The sequence below is a fragment of the Gorilla gorilla genome, chromosome 2 (genome assembly GCF_029281585.2).
Source record: "Gorilla gorilla gorilla isolate KB3781 chromosome 2, NHGRI_mGorGor1-v2.1_pri, whole genome shotgun sequence".
Classification (NCBI taxonomy): domain Eukaryota; kingdom Metazoa; phylum Chordata; class Mammalia; order Primates; family Hominidae; genus Gorilla; species Gorilla gorilla.
The window spans coordinates 124,421,288-124,445,713 of record NC_086017.1 but is presented as its reverse complement, the minus strand read 5'-3'; the positions used below and the strand labels follow the sequence as shown (position 1 = coordinate 124,445,713).

Sequence of the window (24,426 nt, the reverse complement as noted above, 5' to 3'; positions counted from 1 at the left end):
CCAGATCAGAGAACAAAGAAGACATGATTTTCTTGGCTGGCAACATGACTTCTCCTTACTCTCTTGTCTGCACCCTGATCTTTCAAGTCCATCGGTTCCTCATGACAGCATGAAATTTGCAGAAGCAATCCATATTTTTTTGCCAGAGATTTTAATTTTCCCCATCATTTGAGTTTCAGTCATAATACTAAATGTATGAAGATTTGATATTCACTTCGTGTTTTTTCTTGTTCTTTATGTTTTATTTGCTAGTACAACGCATGCAAACTTGTAAAACATGTTACTGTATTTAAGACTACCATTTGTGTCCTCTCTTTCTCATGGAGTCGGCAGTATGTGCAAAATAAACATTGTATCTGTTGCAGATGAAATATTCTGCTTCCTTCCACATGAACCCTAACAGAGGTGGGGAAGGTTTATTTTGTTAGGGGTCATTGACAACAGAACAAAGCTAACTGAAGCTCATGGATTGTTAGTTTTAGAGAAAGAAGTATAAAAATTTTAACTGATTTGTTTTAAAAATTAAACACATTTTAACATGTTTATGTTATGTTTATTTGTTAAACATAAGAGGCTAAAAAACAATTTTGTTTCCTTGTGCTGGCTATTTCAAGAAAGGGGAGAAGGGAGAAGAAACCCATGGACTTGAGAGACGGGGGTGCAGATAGGGGAGTCAGGAGAAGAGGCAGAAAGGGGCCCATGGGTCAGGGATAGAGAGAGGGAGAAGAAATACAGAGAGGAGAGTAATCAAGTAGAAGAAAAAGAAAAGGGATGAGACAAAAGACTACGTAGAAAGAGAGGCAGGACAAACTTTCAGTAGTTTTTGAGGTGAGTACCAGAGAGGACTGTGAGATTCACAGCATCTTACTCATCTTGATTAACAAGCCCCTAGCACAGAGCACAGTGTGCATTCAAAGCCCCTCCTTTGTTTGTTGAAGGAAATGATATCCTATTACTCACTTGAACTATGAACTTCAGAATATCATTCCCTGTTATCTCCTTCTGCCATCTGCTGTGAACTCCCTTCAGGACTGTAGCTTTCCCACCGACCTTCTTGTCATTGGGAACTGTCTGCCCTTCATTCCTCTGGTCTAAGTATAAACTCCGCACTCATGTACTTAATTCTCATTCTTTCTATCATTCTCTGGGACTTTGCATCTACAAATATCCAACTCTCCTATGAATTTAATCTGCCTTTCTACCTCTTTGTTTATAAATATATTCTAGTCTCAACCATTTGCAAAATAAATAACAAACACCCCACCCAAATGCCTCCCTTTTCCCTGGATCGCCATCCTTTAATGTCATCCTATGTCCTTCCTCTCTTCACAAACCATCTGCTTCTAGGAGTTTTCCATGTTTATCTCTCTTTCATTCTTTCCTCCACCCACTGCTATCAGGATTCTTTCTCCACCACTCCCTTGAAATTTCCTTTGCTAAGGGTAAGAGTCACCTCCTGTCTTAGTCTATTCAGGCAGCTATAACAAAAATACCGTCAACTCGGTGACTTATAAAGAATGGAAATCTATTATTTCTTACAGTTTTACAGGCTAGCAGTTTCAAGATAAAGGTGTCTGATGAGAGCCTGCTTCCTCATAGATGGTGCCTTCTCACTGCATCCTCATGTGGTGTAAAGGACAGAGGGCCTTTCTGGGGACTCTTTCATAAAGGTATTAATCCCATTCACAAGGGGTCCACTCTCACGACCTAATCATCTCCCAAAGGCCCCACCTCCAAGTACCATCACTGTGGAGATTTCAATATGAATTCTGGGGAACGTAAACATTGAGACCATAGCACTATCTAATCGCTAAATCCAGTGACTTAACCCCCAGGGATTTCTCCCACACCTCTGGCTGTGTCTACTCAGCCCCTTATGATAGCTTCAGTTTCTCAGATCATCCCTTAAATGAGAATGTTACCCACAGCCTTGTTCTTGATCAACTCGTTTTACAATGTGTATCCAGCTGCTGTAAATACCACAATAATGCCAGTGAATCTCAAGTCCCTGTGTCCAGCCCAGGGCCATCTCCTGAGCCCCAGTCACAGAATAGTGATCCCCTGCTGGGCTTCTGCACTTGACCATCGCTTGAGCACCTCAAACTCCACATGATAAAAGGGAATGTGCTGTCACTTCCCTGATCCTGATCTACTATGTCCCTTTGTCAGTAAACCTCACCAGACTTCTGACATCACTGTAGGAGTCATGTTGGACTACCCCCTTTCTATCACTTTCCACATTTGATTAATCACCAGGTCCTACTCATTCTATTAGTGTAAAAGTAACCTGCCACCACCTGAAGCACCATGTTTGCTCAGGACAGCATCATTAAGAGAGAAAAAAAAAAGGAATGTAAAACTTTATTGTAGTCTCCTCCAAAATACCAAAGGTAATTATATAGTATGATGCATAGCAAAATGGTCTAAAATTCTCTTATCCACCCATTTCTTCAAAAAATCTATTACTTTTCACAGCATAGTAGCTGAGCTATCTCACTCACGCACTCTCTCCTCTTAAAACAGACTCAAGATCCCTACTTAGAAGGCTAGAGGAGGGCTGAAGGCTGCAAGTATTCATGGAGGACTATAAATTTTATTCTGCCACATATATTTGCTGAATTATGAATTATCTCCATGGGTACTATTTGACTCATTTTCTCCCTTACAACCTTGTTGCTGCCATACACATTCAAGTTCTAATCATTTTTTATTCTTCTCCATTCAGATAACTTTTCATTTGCCTGTTTGTCCCTCATCTTTCCTCTCTGTAATTCCTCTTCCACACTGCCACTCATGTCATCTCTACAAATCAGATCTCTGAATGCTATCCTGTTGCTCACAATCCTTTAATGGCTCCCATAACCTGAAAGATGAAGTTCTACTCCATAGTCTAGCATCCAACATCTTAAAGATCAAAGTTGGGCACTGCCTGTTTCTCCAGCCCTATCTCCTGTAACCCTGTCTTGCCCAGGCATCATGTGGACCAGGCTTCTTGATGTGTTCCTGAAGACTGCACTAGTCTGCCTAACTGTAACTCAGAGCTCTCCCCTAAGTGTCAAGTTAGTATACATCCATCACTTTGCCAGATATCTGTATTTCAAACCCAACCTGTCCCAAAGTGAAGTTATCATCTGTTCTTTTTCTTATCAAAATTCTCATTTTCTCTTAGTGGCCCCACCATCTACAAGCTACACTGGCATTATTGACTCTCTCTTTTCTTTTTCCCCTCATATCTAATAAAATTTCAGCAATTTCACCTCTCCTAATATTTCAATTCACCTCCTCATTATTTATCTTGACCACTGCATCAGCCTTCTAACTTCTCTGCATCCTGTTTTGTCCTCTTCAAATCCATTCTCCACACAACTATCACAATATAGACAACTGTTTAATTTTTTTTTTTTTTTTTTTTTTTTTTTTTGTGAGACGGAGTCTTGCTCCACGGCCCAGGCTGGAGTACAGTGGTGCAATCTCAGCTCACTGCAACCTCCGTCTCCCGGGTTCAAGTGATTCTCCTGCCTCAGCCCCCCAGGTAGCTGGGATTACAGGCATGCATCACCATGCCCAGCTAGTTTTTGAATTTTTTAGTAGAGACGGAGTTTCACCATATTGGCCAGGTTTGTCTTGAACTCCTGACCTCAGGTGATCTGCCTGCTTTAGTCTCCCAAAGTGCTGGGATTACAGATGTTTAAATTTCCTAATGCCCCTTCTTAAGATCCTCCTACACCATGATCACAGGCTTGCCTGTTTCTGTGGCCATCTGCTGTTGCCTGCCTGCAATTTCACACTCTAGCAATACTAAACACCTGGGCACTGGAGTGTAGAAAAAGAGTAGTGGCACAGTTATGTGTGTGTGTGTGTGTGTGTGTGTGTGTGTGTGTGTGTGCAGAGGATAGGTAGATGGCAGTAAGCAATGCTTTAAAGCAGAGTTGTTTCAATTTTAAAGGAATTTTGCAGAGATGGGGTCTCATTTTGTTGCTCAGCCTAGAGTGCAGTGGCACAATCATGGCTCACAGCAGCCTCAAACTCCTGGGCTCAATCAATCCTCTTGCCTCAACCTCCTGAGTAACTGGATCTACAGGCGCACACCATCATGTCTGGCTAATATTTTTGGTTTTTATTTTTTTAGAGACTATGTTGCCTAGGCTAGTCTTGAACTCCTGGCCTTAAGTCATCCTCCTGCCTCAGCCTCCTGAGTAGCTGGGATTACAGGCAGGAGCCACCGTGCTCTGCTAGTAAAGTTGGATTTAAATAAGTGTTTCATGGAATTGAGAGACATATTTAGAGAAACACAAACAATTGGGAGGACAGTTTTAACTAGAAAGTAGAAATAGCTCATTATGGTGAGAAGAGCGCAGAACTGGGAGTCAGAAGTACAATTTAGTCTTGATTTTGCCCTTTCCTAGCTGTGTGAATTTGAACAAGTCACTTAACTTCTCTGGGCATCAGTTTGCTCATCTGTAAAAATGAGGCTGGTGGATTAGATTCTCAAAGACCCTTCAGTTCTTAAAATGTATGATTCTAGGGGAAAAAAGTTCCCAAAATGTGTTCCATATACATTATAGGCTGCCACTCAAAAACATACAATAGAAACTTCAATCTTAGAGATTTCGAATTACTTCTTCAGTGTTTCTCTCAGTGCCTGAGCCCAGTTCTCATCAGAATCCTCAGCTCTTCCTCATTACCATCATCCTCTGGTTCCAGGTCACCAGCAAGGCTGGTGTGTAAATAGTGATTTTGAAATGCTCTTAAAGTCTGGTTGCTGAGGCTAAGTCATATTATGAGGTAAAAACAGAAAGCAACATGAGGGAATAGATTTGCAGTTTCACCAGCATGCAAATAATTCATTAACACTCGCTACAGTTGTGACCTTATGACTTTACTTTCACAGAATTCAGTTCTCAAAAGGTTCTAATTAACCTTACAGAAGACCATTCCTACAATTCAAATATGCTACCACCAAGTGACACTGCCACTGCTACCAGGTGACACTTGATTGATTGATTAAAGACAGAGATCAGTTGATAAAGGCAAGGCTTCTCTGCAGTTCAAACTGCACTCTGTGCAAGTACCGTAACACGTTATCACTCCCATCAAATGTGTAACTCCCATCAAATGTGTATTCCCATGTGGTTAAATATCACAAGTAGATTTTTAAATTATTAAATTAGGCCAGGCATGGTTGCTCATGCCTGTAATACCAGCACTTTGGGAGGCCGAGGTGGGTGGATTGCTTGAGCCCAGGGGTTCGAGACCAGTCTGGGCAACACGGTCAAATCCGTCTCTACTAAAAATACAAAAATTAGCCAGGCATGGTGGCACACACCCGTAATCCCAGCTACTTGGGAGGCTGAGGCACAAGAATCGCTTGAACCCAGGAGGTGGAGGTTGCAGTGAGCCGAGATCATTCCATTGCACTCCAGCCTGGTGATACAGCAAGACTCGGTCTCAAAAAATATATATTAAATTAAACTGAAGCACCATATTTAGAAATTGTTTTAGGGTAGTGGTTCGCAACACTGGCTGCACGTTAGAAACACCTGGGGAACTTTAAACACTTTACCAGTGCCCAAACCTCTCCCCTACAGCATCTGATTTAATTGCTCTGGGTGGATCTTATTCACCACAGAATATTTTTCTCCTTGTTCTTGTGGAGGATAGAGTGTTCTTTGCTCTTAAAATTATCATGTCACCTTTTTCAACACCAGGATTAATGGAGGGACTTGAGAAAAAATGCTGTGACTCCTTCTCCATCCTTCTGACCACTCATTCATTTATCTGTCCATGTTTCTGTATGGGTATAACACTATGTCAAGGAGTGTAGAGAGGACCAAGAAAAACATTTGAGTCCTATTAGCAACTCTACTGGCTACAGATGTTTTTATAAACTGCCTTAAATTTAAGGAGAACTTTACCGTAGAACCAAACATTCTGATCAGAAAAATAAGCTGCAAAACAGTGACATATACGATTTGGAAATATTCTGATTTTTTTTAAAATTAACTTTTTAATTGAAATATAACAAACATGTATTATAGAAAAGTGTGCAGTTATAAGCATATATTTGAATAAATTATCATCAAACATAGCCATGTACTTCTCTCCTCCCCAAAGGTACCACTATTCTGACTTCTAGCATCACAGAATAGTTTTGCCTGCCTTTAGATTTTATATAAATGGAATAAAATAGCATACATTTCTTTTGTCTGGCTTCTTTTTTTTTTTTTTTTTTTTGAGAGGGAGTCTTACTCCTTCACCCAGGCTGGAGTGCATTGGCATGATCTCGGCTCACTGCAACCTCCACCTCCCAGGCTCAAGCATTCTCCTGCCTCAGCCTCCGGATTAGCTGGGATGACAGGCGCCTGCCACCATGCCCAGCTAATTTTTTTTTTTGTATTTCTAGTACAGATGGGGTTTCACCATGTTGGTCAGGCTGGTCTCGCTCTCCTGACCTCAGGTGATCCACCTGCCGTGGCCTCCCAAAGTGCTGGGATCACAGGCGTGAGCCACCGCACCTGGCCTGGCTTCTTTTTCTCAACATTGTGAGATGTATCCATGTTGTTGGGTATAGCAATAGTTTGTTCATTGTTATTTTTGTGTAGTATCCCACTGAATGAATACCACAATGAGATATCTAGGAGTTGGGTATACATCAAAGGAGTGGAATGTAGGCCTTTCAAATTATAGCAATTTGGTAGTTGTAATGGAATCACATTATGGTTTTAATTTACATTTCTGTTTTTTTTTTTTTTTTTTTGAGACGGAGTCTTGCTGTGTCGCCCAGGCTGGGGTGCAGTGGCGCGATCTCGGCTCACTGCAAGCTCCGCCTTCCAGGTTCATGCCATTCTCCTGCCTCAGCCTCCCAAGTAGCTGGGATTACAGGCGCCCGCCACCGTGCCTGGCTAATTTTTTGTATTTTTAGTAGAGACGGGGTTTCACCGTGTTAGCCAGGATGGTCTTGATCTCCTGACCTCGTGATCCACCTGCCTCGGCCTCCCAAAGTGCTAGGATTACAGGCGTGAGCCACCATGCCCGGCCTTAATTTACATTTCTTATAGCTAATGAGGTTGTGTTTCTTTGACTATTTGGGTAGCTTCTTTAGTGAAGTGTCCAAATCTCATGATTATTTTTTTGATGAGCTTGCCTGTTTATTTTAGTTTTTTTTAAAAACAGGGGGAAAATAATACTAGTCACACCAAGAAAGGACAAAGCCACATTCCTACCTATGTTACTAACCTGGAAGGAGAAAACAGGAGTAATAATAAGGACAAGAAAAATAGCTTAATATCTTCCCTAGAACTAAAATAAAACTTCCTTCAAGAGTGTGGCACTGGTTGGGAATACAAAAGTATTTAGTCACCAGTCATTCTTGCCTGTACTTCAGGCTGGACAGGATCCTCACACTGATCCCTGAAAACAGATTCACCTGTGAGGTCAACCACTCTTACCTTCTGCACTCCCACTCTTTTGTATAGATGAAGGCCCTGCTGCTCAGTTATGGGAAGGAGAGTTCAGGAAGTGCTAAAATCATATGCTAAGTGGATAATTTCCTTCCAGAGTACCAGTCTGCAAGGATGGAAGATGAATTGAGCATCCACAAGCACAGGAAACACAGACAGGTAAACAGAGAAAGTCCCGCTTACCGGAGCTGGAAGTGCTTCAGCTTGGTAACTAGCAGTTTGTACTGAGCACCCAGGGGTGCCATGGATGCGACATCTACAAATATCAGTTGCTGCAAGGGTCCCGTCTCATTGGTTGCTTCTGAGGGACATAAGGTGCGGCTCACTTCTTGATAGTTGTAGCTCCTCTGGTATCTGAAGCAGCCAATATAGGTGAAAAAAATAAACAAGGACAAGAAAGAGACTCAGTGAATGAGCAGGGAAAGGAGCCTATCTCATTTTGCTTCTCTCCAAATTCATTTTCAGGTCCTTATGTTTTGAAATTTAGACTGGAACTATCAATAGTAATTTTAGAACTAGTGTTGTTGGCATTGGGTTGTATGATATAATAACAGGGATGTGAGGACTGTTCTGTGCTGACTAGTTCACTTCAGTGGTATCTACATTACGCTAAGCCATTCTCCTAATTCAGTGAGGAATAAATATCCAATTTGATGGGGAAACTGTCATGATAAAACAACCAGCTGATTCCATTTTCCTCTCTTCAAGCTATCGCTAAAGTAGAGAGTAAAGAAAGCCCTGAGTCCAAGTCAAAGCTAACAGAGTTAGTATTTCAGTCCTCGAGTTCTTCAACCTTTAAAAATAATGTTATGTGTCCATTTTGCATGCCTTCCAAGTTTTTTTTATTAGTGCAGTAGTATCTTATACACTTCTCCCCTGAAAAAATAGAAACTCGAGGAGGGCAGGCACTTTGTTGTTTTTCCATGCTGTGTCTCCAGCACCCAACACTTAATAGTGCTCAATAAATATTATTGAATGAAGAATGCAAACACACGATGGGCATTTTGAAGAACAAGGGAAGAGTTACTCACTTATGTTAACTGCTGGACATAGCCCATTGGAGGGCTATTGGTTGACCCAGTACCCCAAAGCTACAGAGGATCATGGTATGTTTTTAAAATGGTAAAAGCTCTTCTAGGTGTGGCCAATCTAGGTAGAGTGCTCATCTAATAATTGAACAGAGCGAACAGGTCGGGGCATGCACCATGATCATTATTTGCACCCCGTATGCAGAATGTCTTGACATTCCAAATGTCTGATTTTTCCTTTCAATAGGGAAAAGACCAATTAAGTTCTAGGACATTGAAGAAAACTAAACATAGTGAAGTTGCCTGGGAGAAAACTCACTTACAGTCCTTGGAAGAGCAGAGGAACCTGCCAGGACAGCACCTCTTTCTGCTGGCGAACCACAACAAGGACCGGGTAGTTGAGATTCTCAGAGGAACTGTTCACATACACCCTCACGGCGGTCACCTGCATGGAAGGGTAGAAAGAGGTAATGCAAAACGTGCACATGCACACATGCAAACACACACATACACATACCATAGTTGCCATGTGAGGCTCAGAAACACTTTAATTCCTGATATTTGCTTCTCATGATAGGTAATCCAAATGCCCCAGTTGTTTCTCCTCATTCATATTGTAACCAGAGTGGGTCTCAACCTTGATTGCACATTGAAATTGCATGGGGAGAATTTTTTAAAATGATGCCTAAATCCAACCTGCCAAAATTCTGATTCAGTTAATTTTAGATGAGACCAAATTATAAAGCCTTCAAACAGCAAGCTGAGGAGTTTGAACAGAGCAGGCAACACAAGATTTTGAGAATGAACCCAGAACAGAAAAAGAAAAATACGGATGTGCTTTTCTTCTTATTTGAATGTAAATGCTAAAGATACAAATATCTAAAAATAAAACAACACACACAAAGCCACCCTCCTTCAAAAACAAATCCCATGAGACCTTCAATTGCTGAAAAACTTCAATTTTGGGTTGGTAAATCATTCTGTGTTTCAAATCAAAATGTTATGACCACATTTTATTAAAGCCTAACAGATGGCCTGATGCTCCCACCAACAATAAATCATGACGCTTCCCCAGAACAGATATCACAGGGCTGAGTAATCTTCTCTTTCCCTTGCTGTAAGGTATAAATCAATCCTTGACACAAAATGCTTTTTTATATCAGTAACACTATGGGTCTTTCTGAATACACACATACCAACCCAAGAATTTAACCCTATTATGGTTATTTTAAAGACAGGAAAGTGAATGTAACTTTGGATCTAGATAGTGTTGGTGTTTTCTTTCTCTCTCTCTCTTTTTTTCTTTCTTGAGACAGAGTCTCCCTCTGTTGCCTAGGCTGGAGTGCAGTGGCATGATCTTGGCTCACTGCAACCTCCCAGATTCAAGGAATCCTCGTGCCTCAGCCTCCCAAGTAGCTGGGATTACAGGTGTGCACCACCATGCCTGGCTAATTTTTGTATTTTTAGTAGAGACGGGGTTTCACCATGTTGGCCAGGCTGGTCTCGAACTCCTGACCTCAAGTGATCTGCCCGCCTCAGCCTCCCAAAGTGCTGGGATTACGGGTGTGAGCCACTGCGCCTGGCCTTCTTTCAATTCTTATAATACCATAGGCAACATGTAAGAGAACAAAATAGAAGAGAGATAGGGTAAAAACAACAACAACAACAACAAAATTTAATCTTCCACATGAGATTTTGTTTTTCTAATGCCTTAGTATTCTCTTGAAAACTTCTTTATTAGGAGAAAGAAAATGAAACAAGAAAATCCTGCAATTAAGCCCTAATGATCTATCGCACATTCAAAATGGAAATTAGGAGGAAACAGAATAGCATAGATGTCATATATTGCCATTTGGTTCTCATATCATTTTCCTTAAGCCACTGCATTGCTTTTTAAATGTTAAAATAGCCCAAGAGTAACTTACTAATTTGATAGGAAGTGCTTGCCCTGAAGGGAGAGTTTTCTTGTGCCTACACTCTACATGTTTCCATGGAAATTATGCTGCAGCTGAAAATTGCCATCATATCTCTAGCGAGGTCTCTTTCTTGAGCTCTGAGTCTTCCGCAGGCACCTCACACTCAAAGCGTCTGAAATGGAATTGATCACTCCCTTCACTCCTAACTTTAATTTCTTCTGAATTCCCTTGAATGTTGAATGGCCCCACCATGCAGCCATTCATCTAAGCCTGAAACTGGAGATTCATCCTTGATTCCTGCTTCTTTAGCTCCTTTGCTTCTATCTCCTTAATACTGTTCACACCCAGATCCTCCCCTCCGCCCCCAGTGACACTCTCATAGCTCAGTCCTGCATCACAGTGACCCTCCTTGGCAGCCCGCTGTCTAGTCTTCCGACTCCAGGGCTGTACTTGCTAGAAGGGCAGTTTCATCCGTCATTCCTCATTCCCCTGTTGAAAAGGCCTTCAGTGGCTCTGAAGAATTTTCAGATTTACCCCAAAGTAACAAGAATAATATAATGAGTGCTCATGTACTTATCATCCAGTTTTAATAATTGTTAACAAATGTATTTTATTTCATTTATACCTCCTATTTCCCATACACCCCCACCACTGGATTATTTGAAAGTACACACCAGGCCAGGCACAGCGGCTCATGCCTGTAATCCCAGCACTTTCGGAGGCTGAGGTGGGTGGATCACCTGAGGTTGGGAGTTTGAGACCAGCCTGACCAACATGGAGATACCCAGTCTCTACTAAAAATACAAAATTAGCTGGGCATGGTGGCGCATGCCCGAAATCACAGCTACTCGGGAGGCTGAGGCAGGAGAATCGCTTGAACCCAGGAGGCAGAGGTTGCGGTGAGCTGAGATCATGCCATTGCATTCCAGCCTGGGCAACAAAGAGTGAAACTCCATCTCAAAAAAACAAAACAAAACAAAAAAACAAAAAAAAAAAAAAGAAAAAGAAGTACACACCAAAGATCGTATCATTTATCTGCACCACAGTTCAGTCTATATCTCTAAGACACGAAGCCTTCTCTTTTGAACTTAAATACAACACCATTATGCCACTTGATAAAATTAATAATCCTAAAAATTACTAACATCCACAGAGTGTTTGAATTTTTTCAATTGTTTCAAACTTTTTTTCCAGTTAAAAAAAATTGGGCCCAAACAAGACCCATACATTGTATTTGGTTCATATGTCTTTTGAGTCTCTTTTAATGTAAAGGGTACTTCTCTCTCCTTTTTGGGAACACTTGTTTGTTAAAGAAAGCAGCTCACAAAACAGCAATACAAATCTGTAGAAGAACCCACGTTCCGGATTTTACGGATTGCACCCCGCAGTGTCATTGAACAGGTTTTGTTGATCTCCTGTATTGCCTGCAAACTGGTAGTTAGATCTAGAGGCTTCATTAGATTCAAGTCGTCAAATTTCTCAATCTTTTTCCTGAATTTTGAGTCATAGTCAAGGAAGTTTTCACCATTCCTGGTTACTGAAGAATTTGCTCCTATTTTCTTTTAGTATTTTATGGTTTCATCCTAAAAAATTATTTAAACCTCTAATCCCTTTGCAATCAATACTTATATGTGGTATAAAGAGTGATTGCAATTTTATCTTTGCTTCATTTGGCTCTCCAGTTATCCCAACATCACTTACTTAAAAGTTCACCTTTTCTCCACGGAGTTGAATCCCTCAAGCCTCTTCTTGATGTCTTCTGTGCCTTCATCTCTAGTTTCTTTGCCTACCAATAGATCCACTGTCTTGTCATGTCCAATTACTGTTTCTCAAAAGGGTTATGTCCCCAGTGTTGACTGGCCTTGGATATCTTGCTCATTCTTAAAGTTTTCCTTTGGGAAGTCTTCCCTAACATTTTCCTACCCCACTAAATAAGTGGTGTCCCTCCCTTTTGCGGGTGTGCTGTGTGGCCTCTGATTACCTCTATATGGTATCTCTACCACATATAGCAACCTTAAAATGTAGTCAACTTTATTACTTTTTCTTGGCCATTTCTTTTATCACTTAAATTGAAATATAATTCATACATCACACAATTCATTCTTTTAAAGTGCACAATTCAGTAGTTTTTAGTATATTCACCAAGTTGTGGGATCATCACCAATGTCTAATTCTAATATTTTTCTCACCCCAAAAAGAAACCTGTACTCATTGGCAGTCACTCCTCATTCCTTCCTTCCCCCAGTCCCTGGCAACCACTAACCTAATTTCTGTCTTTATGGATTTGCCTATATTTCAAATAAATGGAATAATGTATCCTTCTCTATCCAGCTTATTTCCTTAGTATAATGTTTTGAAGGTTCATTCATGTTGTAGCATGTATCAGTACTTCATTCCTTTTTATTACTAAATAATATTACATTGCATGCACATACCACATCCTGTTTATCCATTCTTCAGTTGATGGACATTTGGGTTGTTTTCATTTTTAGCTATTATAAACAATGTTGCTGTGAACATTTGCATACAAATTTTTGTATGAACATATATTTTCAATTCTTTTGGGCATATGCCTATGAGTAGAATTGCTGGGAGACATGGTAACTCTATGTTTCACTTTTTGTGGAACTACCAAAATGTTTTCCAAAGGGGTACATCATTTTACATTCCAGTAATTTACCTAGCAAGCAATATATAAGGGCTCCAGTTTCTCTACATCCTTGCCAACACTTGTCACTATCTTTTTTTTTTGAATATAGCCATCCTAGTGGGTGTAAAGTTGCATCTCATTGTGGACCACATGATATTTAAACTGCTAGTTTACCTGCCTGGCTCTTCTAGGAAGCTGCAAACTTCATCTTTGGCATCCTTGGTGCCTGGGAGAATGCATTCGCTCAGAAGCAGACTCACTTTTGAGGCTGTAATACAGACACTCACCAGCATTATATAGCATGTGTTTTTAGAGCACACTTTGGTCTGGCTTAAAAGCTATAGCAGTCAGAACTGAGATAAAACCTAAGGAGTTTGTCTGCCTCCCTTTTTTCACCTAAGATGCAACCTCCTCCTCCCTTCTTAAGTACTTAATGTCAGATGGGATTTCCTTCCATCTTTTTTTCACACTTTGATCTAAGGCAAAAATTTTCAAATTTTAGTGTGCTTTTTAGCAAAGCAAATCCCTCAAGTCAACCCCCAGCATTTCTGACTTGGCAGATCAAGAATAGAACTTAAAAATATAATTTTTTAGCAAGCTGCTGGGGGATTCTGATGTACATGGATGGGGACTAGACTTTGGGAAGGATAGTTCCAAAGAAACCATCTAATGGATAACTCCATTTGTCAGCAACTCGCCAACTGCCCATTATTCTGAGATGTACATCCATGAGATCACTAATGTTAGAGTTGGTCTGGAAGCTGGTGTTTCTTCAGGCTGACACTGGGCTGGCAGAACAGATGTATCACTGCCATGGTTACCCCACTTCACTGTTCATCTCCACATCCTCATTTTATTCCTGGCCTGGCTTTCGCAATCTACTTACCTTTGTATTATTTAATAATGTTCTTACTAGTCATAATAAAAACAAACTCAGAGATACTGGCATAATAAATTGCAAAAAATATATTAGAGTAGGAGATAGAAGACATTGGGCAGTTTTTCAAGATGAACAGATAGTGGATTACCCCCAGGAAAGGATAAAGAGCCCTGATGAAAATTTGCTTTGCCTTTCCTGAGGCTAATATGCAGCTGAGAAAATTGGATCACATTTGCAGCAGCGAAGAAAGCTGTGTAAAGGCAAAACTAAATGAAGGACAGGGTATTGACCATGCTTAATGGGCCCTGACACCTTGTGAAAGGCCATTCCTAAGAGCTAAGATTTTTCCTCTTGTTGCTTTTTCCTGTTGTCATGACAACAAGAGCACATTTATTGCATAAATCTTGTCTGTTTCCTGTGTTTACTACAAGCAGGAAATTGAATTATAGCTAGCTAAGAGAGATTTATTTAAGTACTTCCATCTCTGATATTATATAGATCACAGTTATGAAAGGTCTTAAAGCTTAGAGACTCTCCTTTCAATCTTTCAGCATGTCAGTAGGGAAAGGTTCAAAATTATAAGGAATATATTTCTGTTCCATAAAAGAATGGAAATGAATTCAATTCAAAAATCTAGTTTATTTTTGCTAAAATAATGAGACTGTAGCCTCTATTATTTGGAATATTAGATTAAGAATCAGAGATTATTGATTTCCATTATTCAATACACCACTGTTTTCCCATATGATCTTGGAAAACTGACTCCACTTGTAAAACAGCTACAACAGTATCTGCTGATGGTCCTTTTTTCAAATGTTTAACTGTTTGAGTAACCGTGCTGTGTTTGGTTGTGTTCGCTGGGTGTACCTCTACAGCTCCTCCTCGCTCCCTCCCTCCCATCTTTCGCATGCTCCCACTCTCATCCATCAAACATTTACTGAGGATTTGCCCTGAGTCAGGAGCTGTGGGAGGTGCTGGGGATATTCTAAAGACAACCGTGCCCTCGAGGAGGCTCGCAATCTAGTCAGAAAGACAAATGGAAAAGGCACCAATAACTGCATAATGTGATGAGTATGATGGTAGCAATTTGAGCAAGTACTGTGGGTACACAGAGGACAACGTGATTACCCCCAGGGGGAATCAGGAAAGCAGCACAGGCTTCCTACAAGTTGGGCTCTTCCACATAGGTCCTGCCATTGCCTGCTTGATGCATAAGACCTCCACTCGTAGTGTTAGAAAACCTTACATCTGGAAAGGCGCTTAGGGAGACCATCTACTCCAACCATCCCACGTACAGAGGAGGAGCCTGAGATAGACATGATGGCACCTCTCCAAGGATACTCAGAGATGGAACAATCGTGACTAGAACCCAAGCCTGTGCTCCAATCCCCATGCAATGCTTGGTCAGAATATGCTGTCATCACTATTTTGAATCCTTGGCTCCACTGTACCCAACTCTGGATCATCTATTATTCTACTATGAAATGAAGAAGCTATGTAAACACCATACAGGAGGGGAAGAGACAAGCCACAGACTAGGGATGTTTGTAATGTAAAACAGACAAAATATCAGTATCTTGAATATATAAGGACCCTTAAAACACATAAGAAAAAAACCACCACCAATGGAAAAAGTGGGTTGAGGATATAAACAGAATGACCAGGCCAGGTGTGGTAGCTCATGCCTGTAATCCCAGCACTTTGGGAGGCTGAGTTGTGTGGATCCCTTGAGCTCAGGAGTTCGACACCAGCCTAAGCAATATGGTAAAACCTCTGTCTCTATTAAAAAAATACAAAAATTAGCTGGGTGCAGTGGCGTGCTCCTGTAGTCCCAGCCACTCAGAAGGCTGAGGCAGGAGCACTGTTTGAGCCCAGGATGCAGAGGTTGCAGTGAGCCGAGATCGGGCCACTACACTGCAGCCTGGGCAATGGGAGTGAAAACCCTGTCTCAAAAAATAAAAAAAATAAAAAATAATAAAAAGAATGACCAAAGAACCTGTAAAAAGATATTCAGCACTTACACTCATCAGAAAGGTAAAGCCTCACAGGTATTGACAATACCACGTTTGCAACATGTAGAGAAATAGAAATTTGCATATTGCTAATGAAAATGTTATTTGGTGCAATGACTTCAGTCAGCAAGTTGCCAATATCTACTACAGTTGAAGATGAGTTCACATTACATTTAAGCATTTCCATGACTAAGTTTAGGCACAAGAAAATTCTTGCATATGTACAAGGAGTCATAAACAAGAATGTTCACTGCAAGCACTGGTTGCAACAATAAAATTTGGAAACAACCTGAATGACAACCAAATTAAATAATAGAAGTATGAAGAGATAAATTATATTCATGCAATGAAATGCTACACAGTGGTTAAAAGTAAATGAACTGAAATATGGATCAGTATGGATAAATCTCAAGAAGATAACTTAAGAGGAGCAGGTTGCTGAAGGAAACATACTTAATTTTCTCATTTATTTAACTTTGTAAACAAGGAAAACAATATAATATTTTTATTTGTACATCTTCAGTAAAATATATATACTCAGAAATGATAAACATCAAATTTAAAATAATGGATTTCAAGAACTTTGAAGGATCTAAGACTTTACCCCTTTGCCACAGCGTCATCGATACTGGGAGAAGACACAAGTCTCCCGGGTTGGAAACAAACAATTTAATGACTCTTATTAGGGTAAGCAGCATTAGCTTCACTTCTTCTGGTCCCCAAGTACTATGAAGGTGACATGGATGGGTCCAGATGGATACCTACCTACATGCAGGGTGTTGCACTACAGGAGAGGAACCCTGAGCTTAGAAAACCCAAGTCTTTCATAACAGGCAGTAAGTCTGTCTTTCGTTTACTCCACGGGGAGACATTGTTTGCTTTCTGAGGCTGTTTGCTATGCAAATATCCTTGAAATGATAGTATTTAAAAAACTTCAATTGGTGCCTTCCTGTAAGATGTGCAGAAATCAAGAGAACCTGTGAAGGACTGTCTCCCCAAAATGGTCACTTTTGGGGATGGAGGAAGAGGATCAGGGTGAGAAAAAACAGGAAACAAATTATCCTCTTATTTCTTAAGCTGAGTATGAGGCACATATGTGCTTGTTACATTATTTTCTATACTTGTTTAAATGTCTAAAATGTTTCCTAGTAATAATAAAAAAGAAGCCATGATGTGCTGGCCTTTGTGTTTGCCCAGTTCTGAGTGACAACCCTCATTTTATAATGGCTCCTTGTTACTCACAGGTGTGGCAGAACCCAAAACATATTCTCATTGCTCTCCTGGCTCATTTACCATGGTCTACACTTACTCTAACTTCATAGATCAGATCCCCCTCTCTCTCTGTCTGTCTGTCTCTCTCTTTCTGTCTCTCATATGCAAATGGAAACTATATTTCAAGATGTGGTGCTGAAGAAGCACTCACTGCCTCTCTTTAGGTCTCAGTCAGTTACAGAACTTTGCATTGTCTTTGACCTCATTCACATAGCTCATTTCTCCATTTCTCTGCCCTGGAAAAGAAATATAGCCAGGGGACCCAGGTGAAGTTGCTATTACATTGAACAGTAATGTGCAAGGCTTGATTCTGTGTCATCAGGTTAGTTTCCTAGGATGCCATAACAAGGTACCACAAAGTAGGTGGCTTGAAACAACAGAAAGTTATTCTTTCACAGTTCTTCAGACTAGAAGTCTGGAATCAAGGTGTTAGCTGGGCCATGCTCCCTCTGAGACCTTCCTCTGGATAGAAACCTTCCTTGCCTCTTCCTGCCTTCTGGTGGTGTCCATGAACCCTTGGCATTCCTTAGTGGGTGAATCACTGTTTGCTAATCACTCCCTTCTCTGCCTCTGTTGTTACATGGTGGCCCCTCTGTGTGTGTCTGTCTTCACATGCTATTCTCTGTGTGTGCCTGTGTCCAAATTTCCCTCTTCTTATAAGTATTTTGGTCATTGGATTGGGGCCCTAATAACCGCATCTTAACTTGGTCACAACTGCAAAGATGATACTTCCAAGTAAGGTCACATTGATAGGTTCTAGGGGTTAGGACCTCAACATATATTTTTGGGAAAACAAATCAACCCATAATATTAGGTTTGTAGGATTTTAAAGCAATGACTCATTCTCCAAAACTCTACCTTTCCCTTACTGTCATCTTATCTTCAGCTTTTACTTACTTGCTGTTAAAGTGAATTAATATGGAGGCCAGACCTGAAGAATTCCTGAGCAGACAAAGCCAGTTAGGCCTCATAAATGTCCTGAACCTTGCTCGACATGCAAACATAAGCTGGGATTACGGGCGCCTTGGCTCATGCCTGTAATTCCAGCACTTTGGGAGGAGGTGGGTCGATCACCTGAGGTCGAGACCAGCGTGACCAATATGGTGAAACCCGCCTCTACTAAAAATACAAAAATTAGCTGGGCGTGGTGGTGGGCACCTGTAGTCCCAGCTACTCGGAAGGCTGAGACAGGAGAATGGCTTGAACCCAGGAGGTGGAGATTGCGGTGAGGCGAGATCCTGCCACTGCACTCCAGCCTGGGTGACAGAGCCAGACTCTATTTCAAAAAAAAAAAAAAAGAAACTTAGGGCATACCAATCAGAAGCCACAGACTAACTTACAGCTCTGTAACTAGGAACTTTCCAGCAGGACAAACCAAGTAAGGCAGTTGTGTAACCATAACTAATAAAATATTTTCTTTTCTTCATTTCTATTTTCACTCTATCAAAGCCTTCCCTTTGTGTTCCCTTGGCTGAGCCCAGGAAACCACTTCTGGTTTGGAGCTGCCTGATTGATGAATCTCTATTTGGTCAAATACACTCTTTAAATTCTCATTGTGCTTCAGTTTACTTTTTAGCACTGCCAAGACTCTTCATGGGATTGCATGTCACAGCTGGCTGAGCGAAGATGGGACTTCTAGGAGAGTCCAGTGACTGTTGTATAAAAACAGCTGCCCCTGAGCAAAGCAGCCCTGCAGTCCTGAATCCCTTTCTTATCAGAAGCTAGTAATTCTCATTATATGGAGCGTTTCATCCCAAGCTTTTCATAACTACTGCAGGGAGCTGAGCTACTTCCATCACAAGTTATACTTTTTAAAAAAAGATAAGCATGAAAATAATTTCTATAGTTATTGATGTGACTGTTTAAAAATTCCTGTGGTCTGATTCAGCCTTTAAAACTATCTTCTGTACATTTATGGCATAATAAAGAAAGATATATAGACCTAGATTTTATTTCGGGCACTAACACCTACTAGCTAGGAGGCCTTGGACAAATCACTTAAATTATCTCACCCTCGGTTTCTTCAATTGTAGAATGGAAACAGTGACACCAGACTACCTATCTCCCTGGGCAGCTTCATCCATCAAATGGTGGATGATGTGGGACTGTGTTTTGTGACTTCAAAGAGCACCAGGGAGTGCAGAAGGCAGAGCTGTTTCCATTCCCATCCATTCATTGGTCAATCAGTTATTGACTGTCTGTTTCCTGTGTGTGGAGACACACTTATAAGCCCAATCACCCTGGGCAAAAAAAAAAAAAGATTATATAGTCCGTCTTATGTAGGATATTAATTTCTTTTCACAGCCTGGCTTCCAGCTAGCCTGGAAGAGCTCATTCATCTCATTGAAAAGTGAAGTTTATTCCTTGGGAGCTATTTATTCCCTTTACTTTTAAATTCTCGGCATTTTGTACTCAGAGCACTTTTCCAGAAAGAAGCAGTTTCCAGACCTCATCTAGCCAATTTCATTATGCCCAACAATAATCTAGAATAAATATAGTCATATAAGCCTTCATCCTTTTGTTTATAACCTAGATTTTATATTAAAATGTTCAATTCAATAAAAACATGGAAAAACATTGAGGAGAAGGATAATCATTGGCAGGCCAAGAATACAGAAAAATGCACAGTCAGTTTCTAGCTACTTTATGATGAACTTTGTTCAATCAATAAATGTTTGACTCCCTATCCTGTAAGAGGCATTGTTCTGGACACAGGAGATACATTAATCAGCAGTGTAGACATAGCACTCTTCTCTTTGACATCAGAAGTTTGCAAACAGGATGCCAATGAGCAAGCCATTATATTGGCATTCAAGTTCCTGTGGGATTGCATGACATAGATTTTGGGGGGAATATTTTCTTAAAGGATGAGTAGGAATTAACCAGAAAAGTAGGGGGAGGGCAGAGCAAGATAAATTTCCAAACAAAGGCTACAGTGTAGTAGACATAAGGAAGGAGAAGAGAGACGGTGAGAGAAGCATATTTGAAAAATTAAGAGAAAATCAGTTTGGCTGGAGCATGAGGTGCATAAAGGGCTATTATAACCCCAAAGAGTGTTATAAGTCATGTTGGCGCAGTTGGGACTTTATTCTCAGGACAAAAGACAGCCTTTGGAAGGTTTTAAGTGCCACGACCATGTTGCCATGCTCATTTCTGGAAACTCAATGTTGCCTCAGTTGCTGCTGAACAGCTGCTTTCTTGCATCATTGGTTCCCAAGTCAAAGTCTAGGGAAAGCATATCTGACTGCTAGCACCTTGGCCACATGCCCATGCCTGAGCTTGGTGGGGGATAAAAATAAGAGGGGGGATGAGAAAGTAAGTGCTTGGTGTTGATCTTCTTTCGCAAAAGGGGTTCTACCTCTAGCTAATACTCATGAAATGGAGAATTACCCCCAAACACATAAGAATGATGTATTAGTCCATTTTCATACTGCTGTGAAGAAATACCCAGGACTGGGTAATTTATAAGGAAAAAGAGGTTTAATGGACTCATGGTTCCACATGGCTGGGGAGGCCTCACAATCATGGCAGAAGGCAAAGGAGGAGCAAAGGCACGTCTTGCATGGCGGCAGGCAAGAGAGCGTGTACAGGGGAACTGCTCTTTATAAAGCCATTAGATCTTGTGAGACGTATTCACTATCATGAGAACAGCATGGGAAAAACCCACCCCCATGATTCAGTTACCTCCCATCGGTCCCCTCCCATGACACATGGGGATTACGGGAGCTACAATTCAAGATGAGATTTGGATGGAGACACAGCCCAACCATATCAAATGGGGTTCAGATTGGGCAGTCAAAACATGACTAAGCTCCCTTACACTTGGGACCCTTTTAACATGCAATAAATAGTGAGACTATCCTAAAGAGCAGTTGTTCCATCGAACATACTTTGGGAAATACTGCCCTGGATATTTTTCACAGAAACTGGTGTGAAGATATTATGTCCTGAAGAATCTAACCAATTCTGGGCTACCTTTGCCTCTCACTCCAAGAGCGAATCATTTTCTGTCTCTCCAGGTTCCTCAGTTTTTGCATTGGTTTGCTTTTCTTTTTTGAGATGGAATTTCACTCTTGTTGCCCAGGCTGGAGTTCAATGGCACGATCTCAGCTCACTACAACCTCTGCCTCCTGGGTTCAAGAGATTCTCCTGCCTCAACCTCCCAAGTAGCTGGGGTTACAGGCATGCACCACTACTCCCAGCTAATTTTTTTGTATTTTTAGTAGGGATGGTGTTTCACCATGTTGGCCAGGTTTGTCTTGAACTCCTGGCCCCAGGTGATCCGCCCACCTCGGCCTCCCAAAGTGCTGAGATTACAGGCGTGAGCCACCACGCCTGGCTTCATTGGTGTCTCAGTCCCACTGACCTCCCTCTGGCTTTAGACATCCCCAGTCTTGGCTCCTGGAAGGCAGCCAACAGCCTGGGTTGGTTCAGCCTCCTCACAGGTATCTGAATGTGCTCATCTTCTGTGCATGATTTCTTTTTTCCTCTTTATCTTTCGTGTCTCTTTCTATCTCTTGCTAGGTCTCATACTCCTGTGAGGGGATTGAAAAAGGAAAAATAATTATTTTTCTGGTTTGAGGCAGATCTCAAGTATCTATGCCCTGGATTTTATTTCTATACATTGCAGGCAAGTATCTTCTAGAGCTATTCTGGGGCCTACTTAATTAATGCTCTGAAGATGGAAAAGTAGTAGAAAATTATTGTTATGATTGTAAGACTTGTGATCTGACACTTACCAGCCTTTTATTTTTGTAATATAATTTATTGCCAGACTGGAGCCATTTATAACTTTAAATACGTGTTTGTCAGGATATAAGTATTACCTAAAGGAAACTGCTTTCTAAATGAGCAAAACCAATCACCTGCAAACATCTTCCTCTTCAAAGACAACTTCTTGAGACAAGCAGAAGGGACTTCAGGGAAGGCCATGTTTAAGAGAGAAAACCATTTTTAATTGTGGAAAGAACATTGTGGCAGAGATGATCTATACCACTTGAATTCACTCTGATGCTCAGAGATGTTCCTCTTTTAATGGTTGAAGGTAGATGGCAGCAACACCCCAGCTTTTCCCCCTGTCACATCTTGGTTCCTGCCTATGTCTGGGCCCACGAAGTTGTTTCCAACAAACGCCCCAGCTTCAGCTCCCTCCATGAAGACGTTTGGAGGGGTTGGTTTTGGGGTTACTCAGCATCCAAAACCCTTGCATGTTCTGGAGGAACCACTCCTCCTCCAACCCACTGTGTGAATTTTGCGGGAAGCAAGGCTGCCTATGGATGTCAAAGGGGCCGGATACAGGACCCGTGCTTGGGTAGATGGATATGCCCATTTGGTACATTCAATTGTGAGTAAATGACACAAAAATGAAGGGAGAGTTTCAAGTTCGCTGGCAGTGGTGATATCAATAGGGTCCACAGCAGCAGGGTCCAGGGGTGACCACATCTAGTGGCAGTGGAGGCAGTGGTGTGGGGGAAGAACCCCAAGCAAACCATTCCTGTGGCATGACTGCTGCTATAATTTCCTGCAGCGTAGTCTCCCTTGGTCCCGAAATGTTGTCTGAGCCCAGTAACTTACTTTTGTGAGCTACTGGATATCTTTTTAATGAATTCTTTTCCTGCTTATATTTGCCAGTTGCTTTCTGTTGTTTGTAGCTAAGACCCCTGCACGAACCTATGTCCTCTTTCCTTTTCTGTCCATGTCACTCACACCTCACAGCAATTTTAGAGTCTCCCTGTCTACAAACCTCCCCAAATCTTCATTGCACACCTAGATCTCACCACTGTTTGTCTCCCTCCTTATCCTCCAATGTTTATCCCTTTGTTAACCAGAGGAACATTGTCTGACTCTTAGAAAGCTATAATTCTTCCTCCCCGGTGAAGGTGATATGGAGAGAAAGGGAAGGCAAATACAGGATATTTTTTAGAAGGCAGGAGAAAAGAAGAAAATACAACTGTGGACACTCAAATGTTAACTTTTCGGCTCATAACATACGCTCCAGGTAGGCGTTTATTTAAGATAGGTGTGAGTCACGTTGTTCACAAAAGGGCAGTTAAATCTAGAGGGACAGAAACAGTTGGTTAGTCCTGTTTGTCATGGCTTATCTTCATGGCGGCTTAGTGGGGACCCAGAAATACCAGTTCTCAGGAGTAACACTTCCCTGAAGTAACAGACAGGCCAACTGCTCGGGTCTCCAAGATACCCTGTTCCTGACACAAAGAAGGAACCCAGCATTGATGAAAATAAAACACACACACTACACACACACACACACACACACACACACACACACACACACACACACACACCTAAAACTTACCCCCTGGGATCCACAGGGAGTCAGAGTAAGACCATGTTTCATGGGAGGCTGTGGCTCTTTGAAACACTAAAGAAAATTTGACAACTTTATAGTTTTACTTAGTATCAACTCAGCTTGCCTGGTACACAGACAAACAGATGGCTGGACAATTCGTTGGGGGAAAACGATAATAAAAAATCTGGTTTCAGTTTTCAGTAATTGTAAGGGAGTCAGACATAGTCTTAAATTGCATGATCAAAAGACACGACTGTGAAAATATGATATTTAAAAATTATTTTTGTTGTTGATAAGCGTAGCTGATGTGCTCTCGTGGGCACATCTTGTGATTTAGTAGAAATATCTTGAGGAAATACCCTTGGGAACTTGAATTACATTCCTGGCTATGCTTCAAACTAGTACATGATTTTGGGCAAGTAATTTATATCACTTACTCTCAGTTTTCTTCTTTGTTAAGTGGGAAGAGATTGGGAGATTTAAAAGGTACTTTGAACCTCAAAACAGAAATGCCATTCGAACCAGTAATCACATTACTGGGTATATGCCCAAAGGAATGTAAATCATTCTATTATAAAGACATCTGCATGCATATGTTCACTGCAGCACCATTCACAATAGCAAAGACATAGAATCAACCTAAATGTCAATCAATGATAGATTGGATAAAGAAAATGTGGTATATATGCACGATGGAATACTACACAGCCATAAAAGAGAATGAGATTATGTCCTTTGCAGGGACATGGATGGAGCTGGAGGCCATTATCCTTAGCAAACCAACACAGGAACAGAAAACCAAATACCGCATCTTCTCACTTATAAGTGGAATCTAAATGATGAGAACACATAGACACATAGAGGGGAGCAACACACATTGGGGCCTGCTGGAGGGTGG

General features: G+C 41.2%; 1 protein-coding gene across 4 annotated transcripts in view; it reads right to left on the bottom strand.

Annotated features, from left to right (window-relative positions):
• Window positions 1-24,426, bottom strand: part of SIDT1 (SID1 transmembrane family member 1) — a 95,400-nt gene that overhangs the window by 52,466 nt on the left and 18,508 nt on the right. For 3 of the 4 annotated variants that reach the window (XM_063704037.1, XM_004036073.5, XM_004036072.5), the window contains exons 2-3: window positions 8,812-8,933; window positions 7,644-7,814 (exon numbers count right to left, since the gene is read on the bottom strand). In XM_063704037.1, coding sequence (XP_063560107.1) covers window positions 7,644-7,814; window positions 8,812-8,933 — 293 coding nt within the window. Of the gene's footprint in view, window positions 1-7,643; window positions 7,815-8,807; window positions 8,934-24,426 lie in introns of those variants that run through there. The other variant, XM_063704038.1, reaches the window with a different exon arrangement.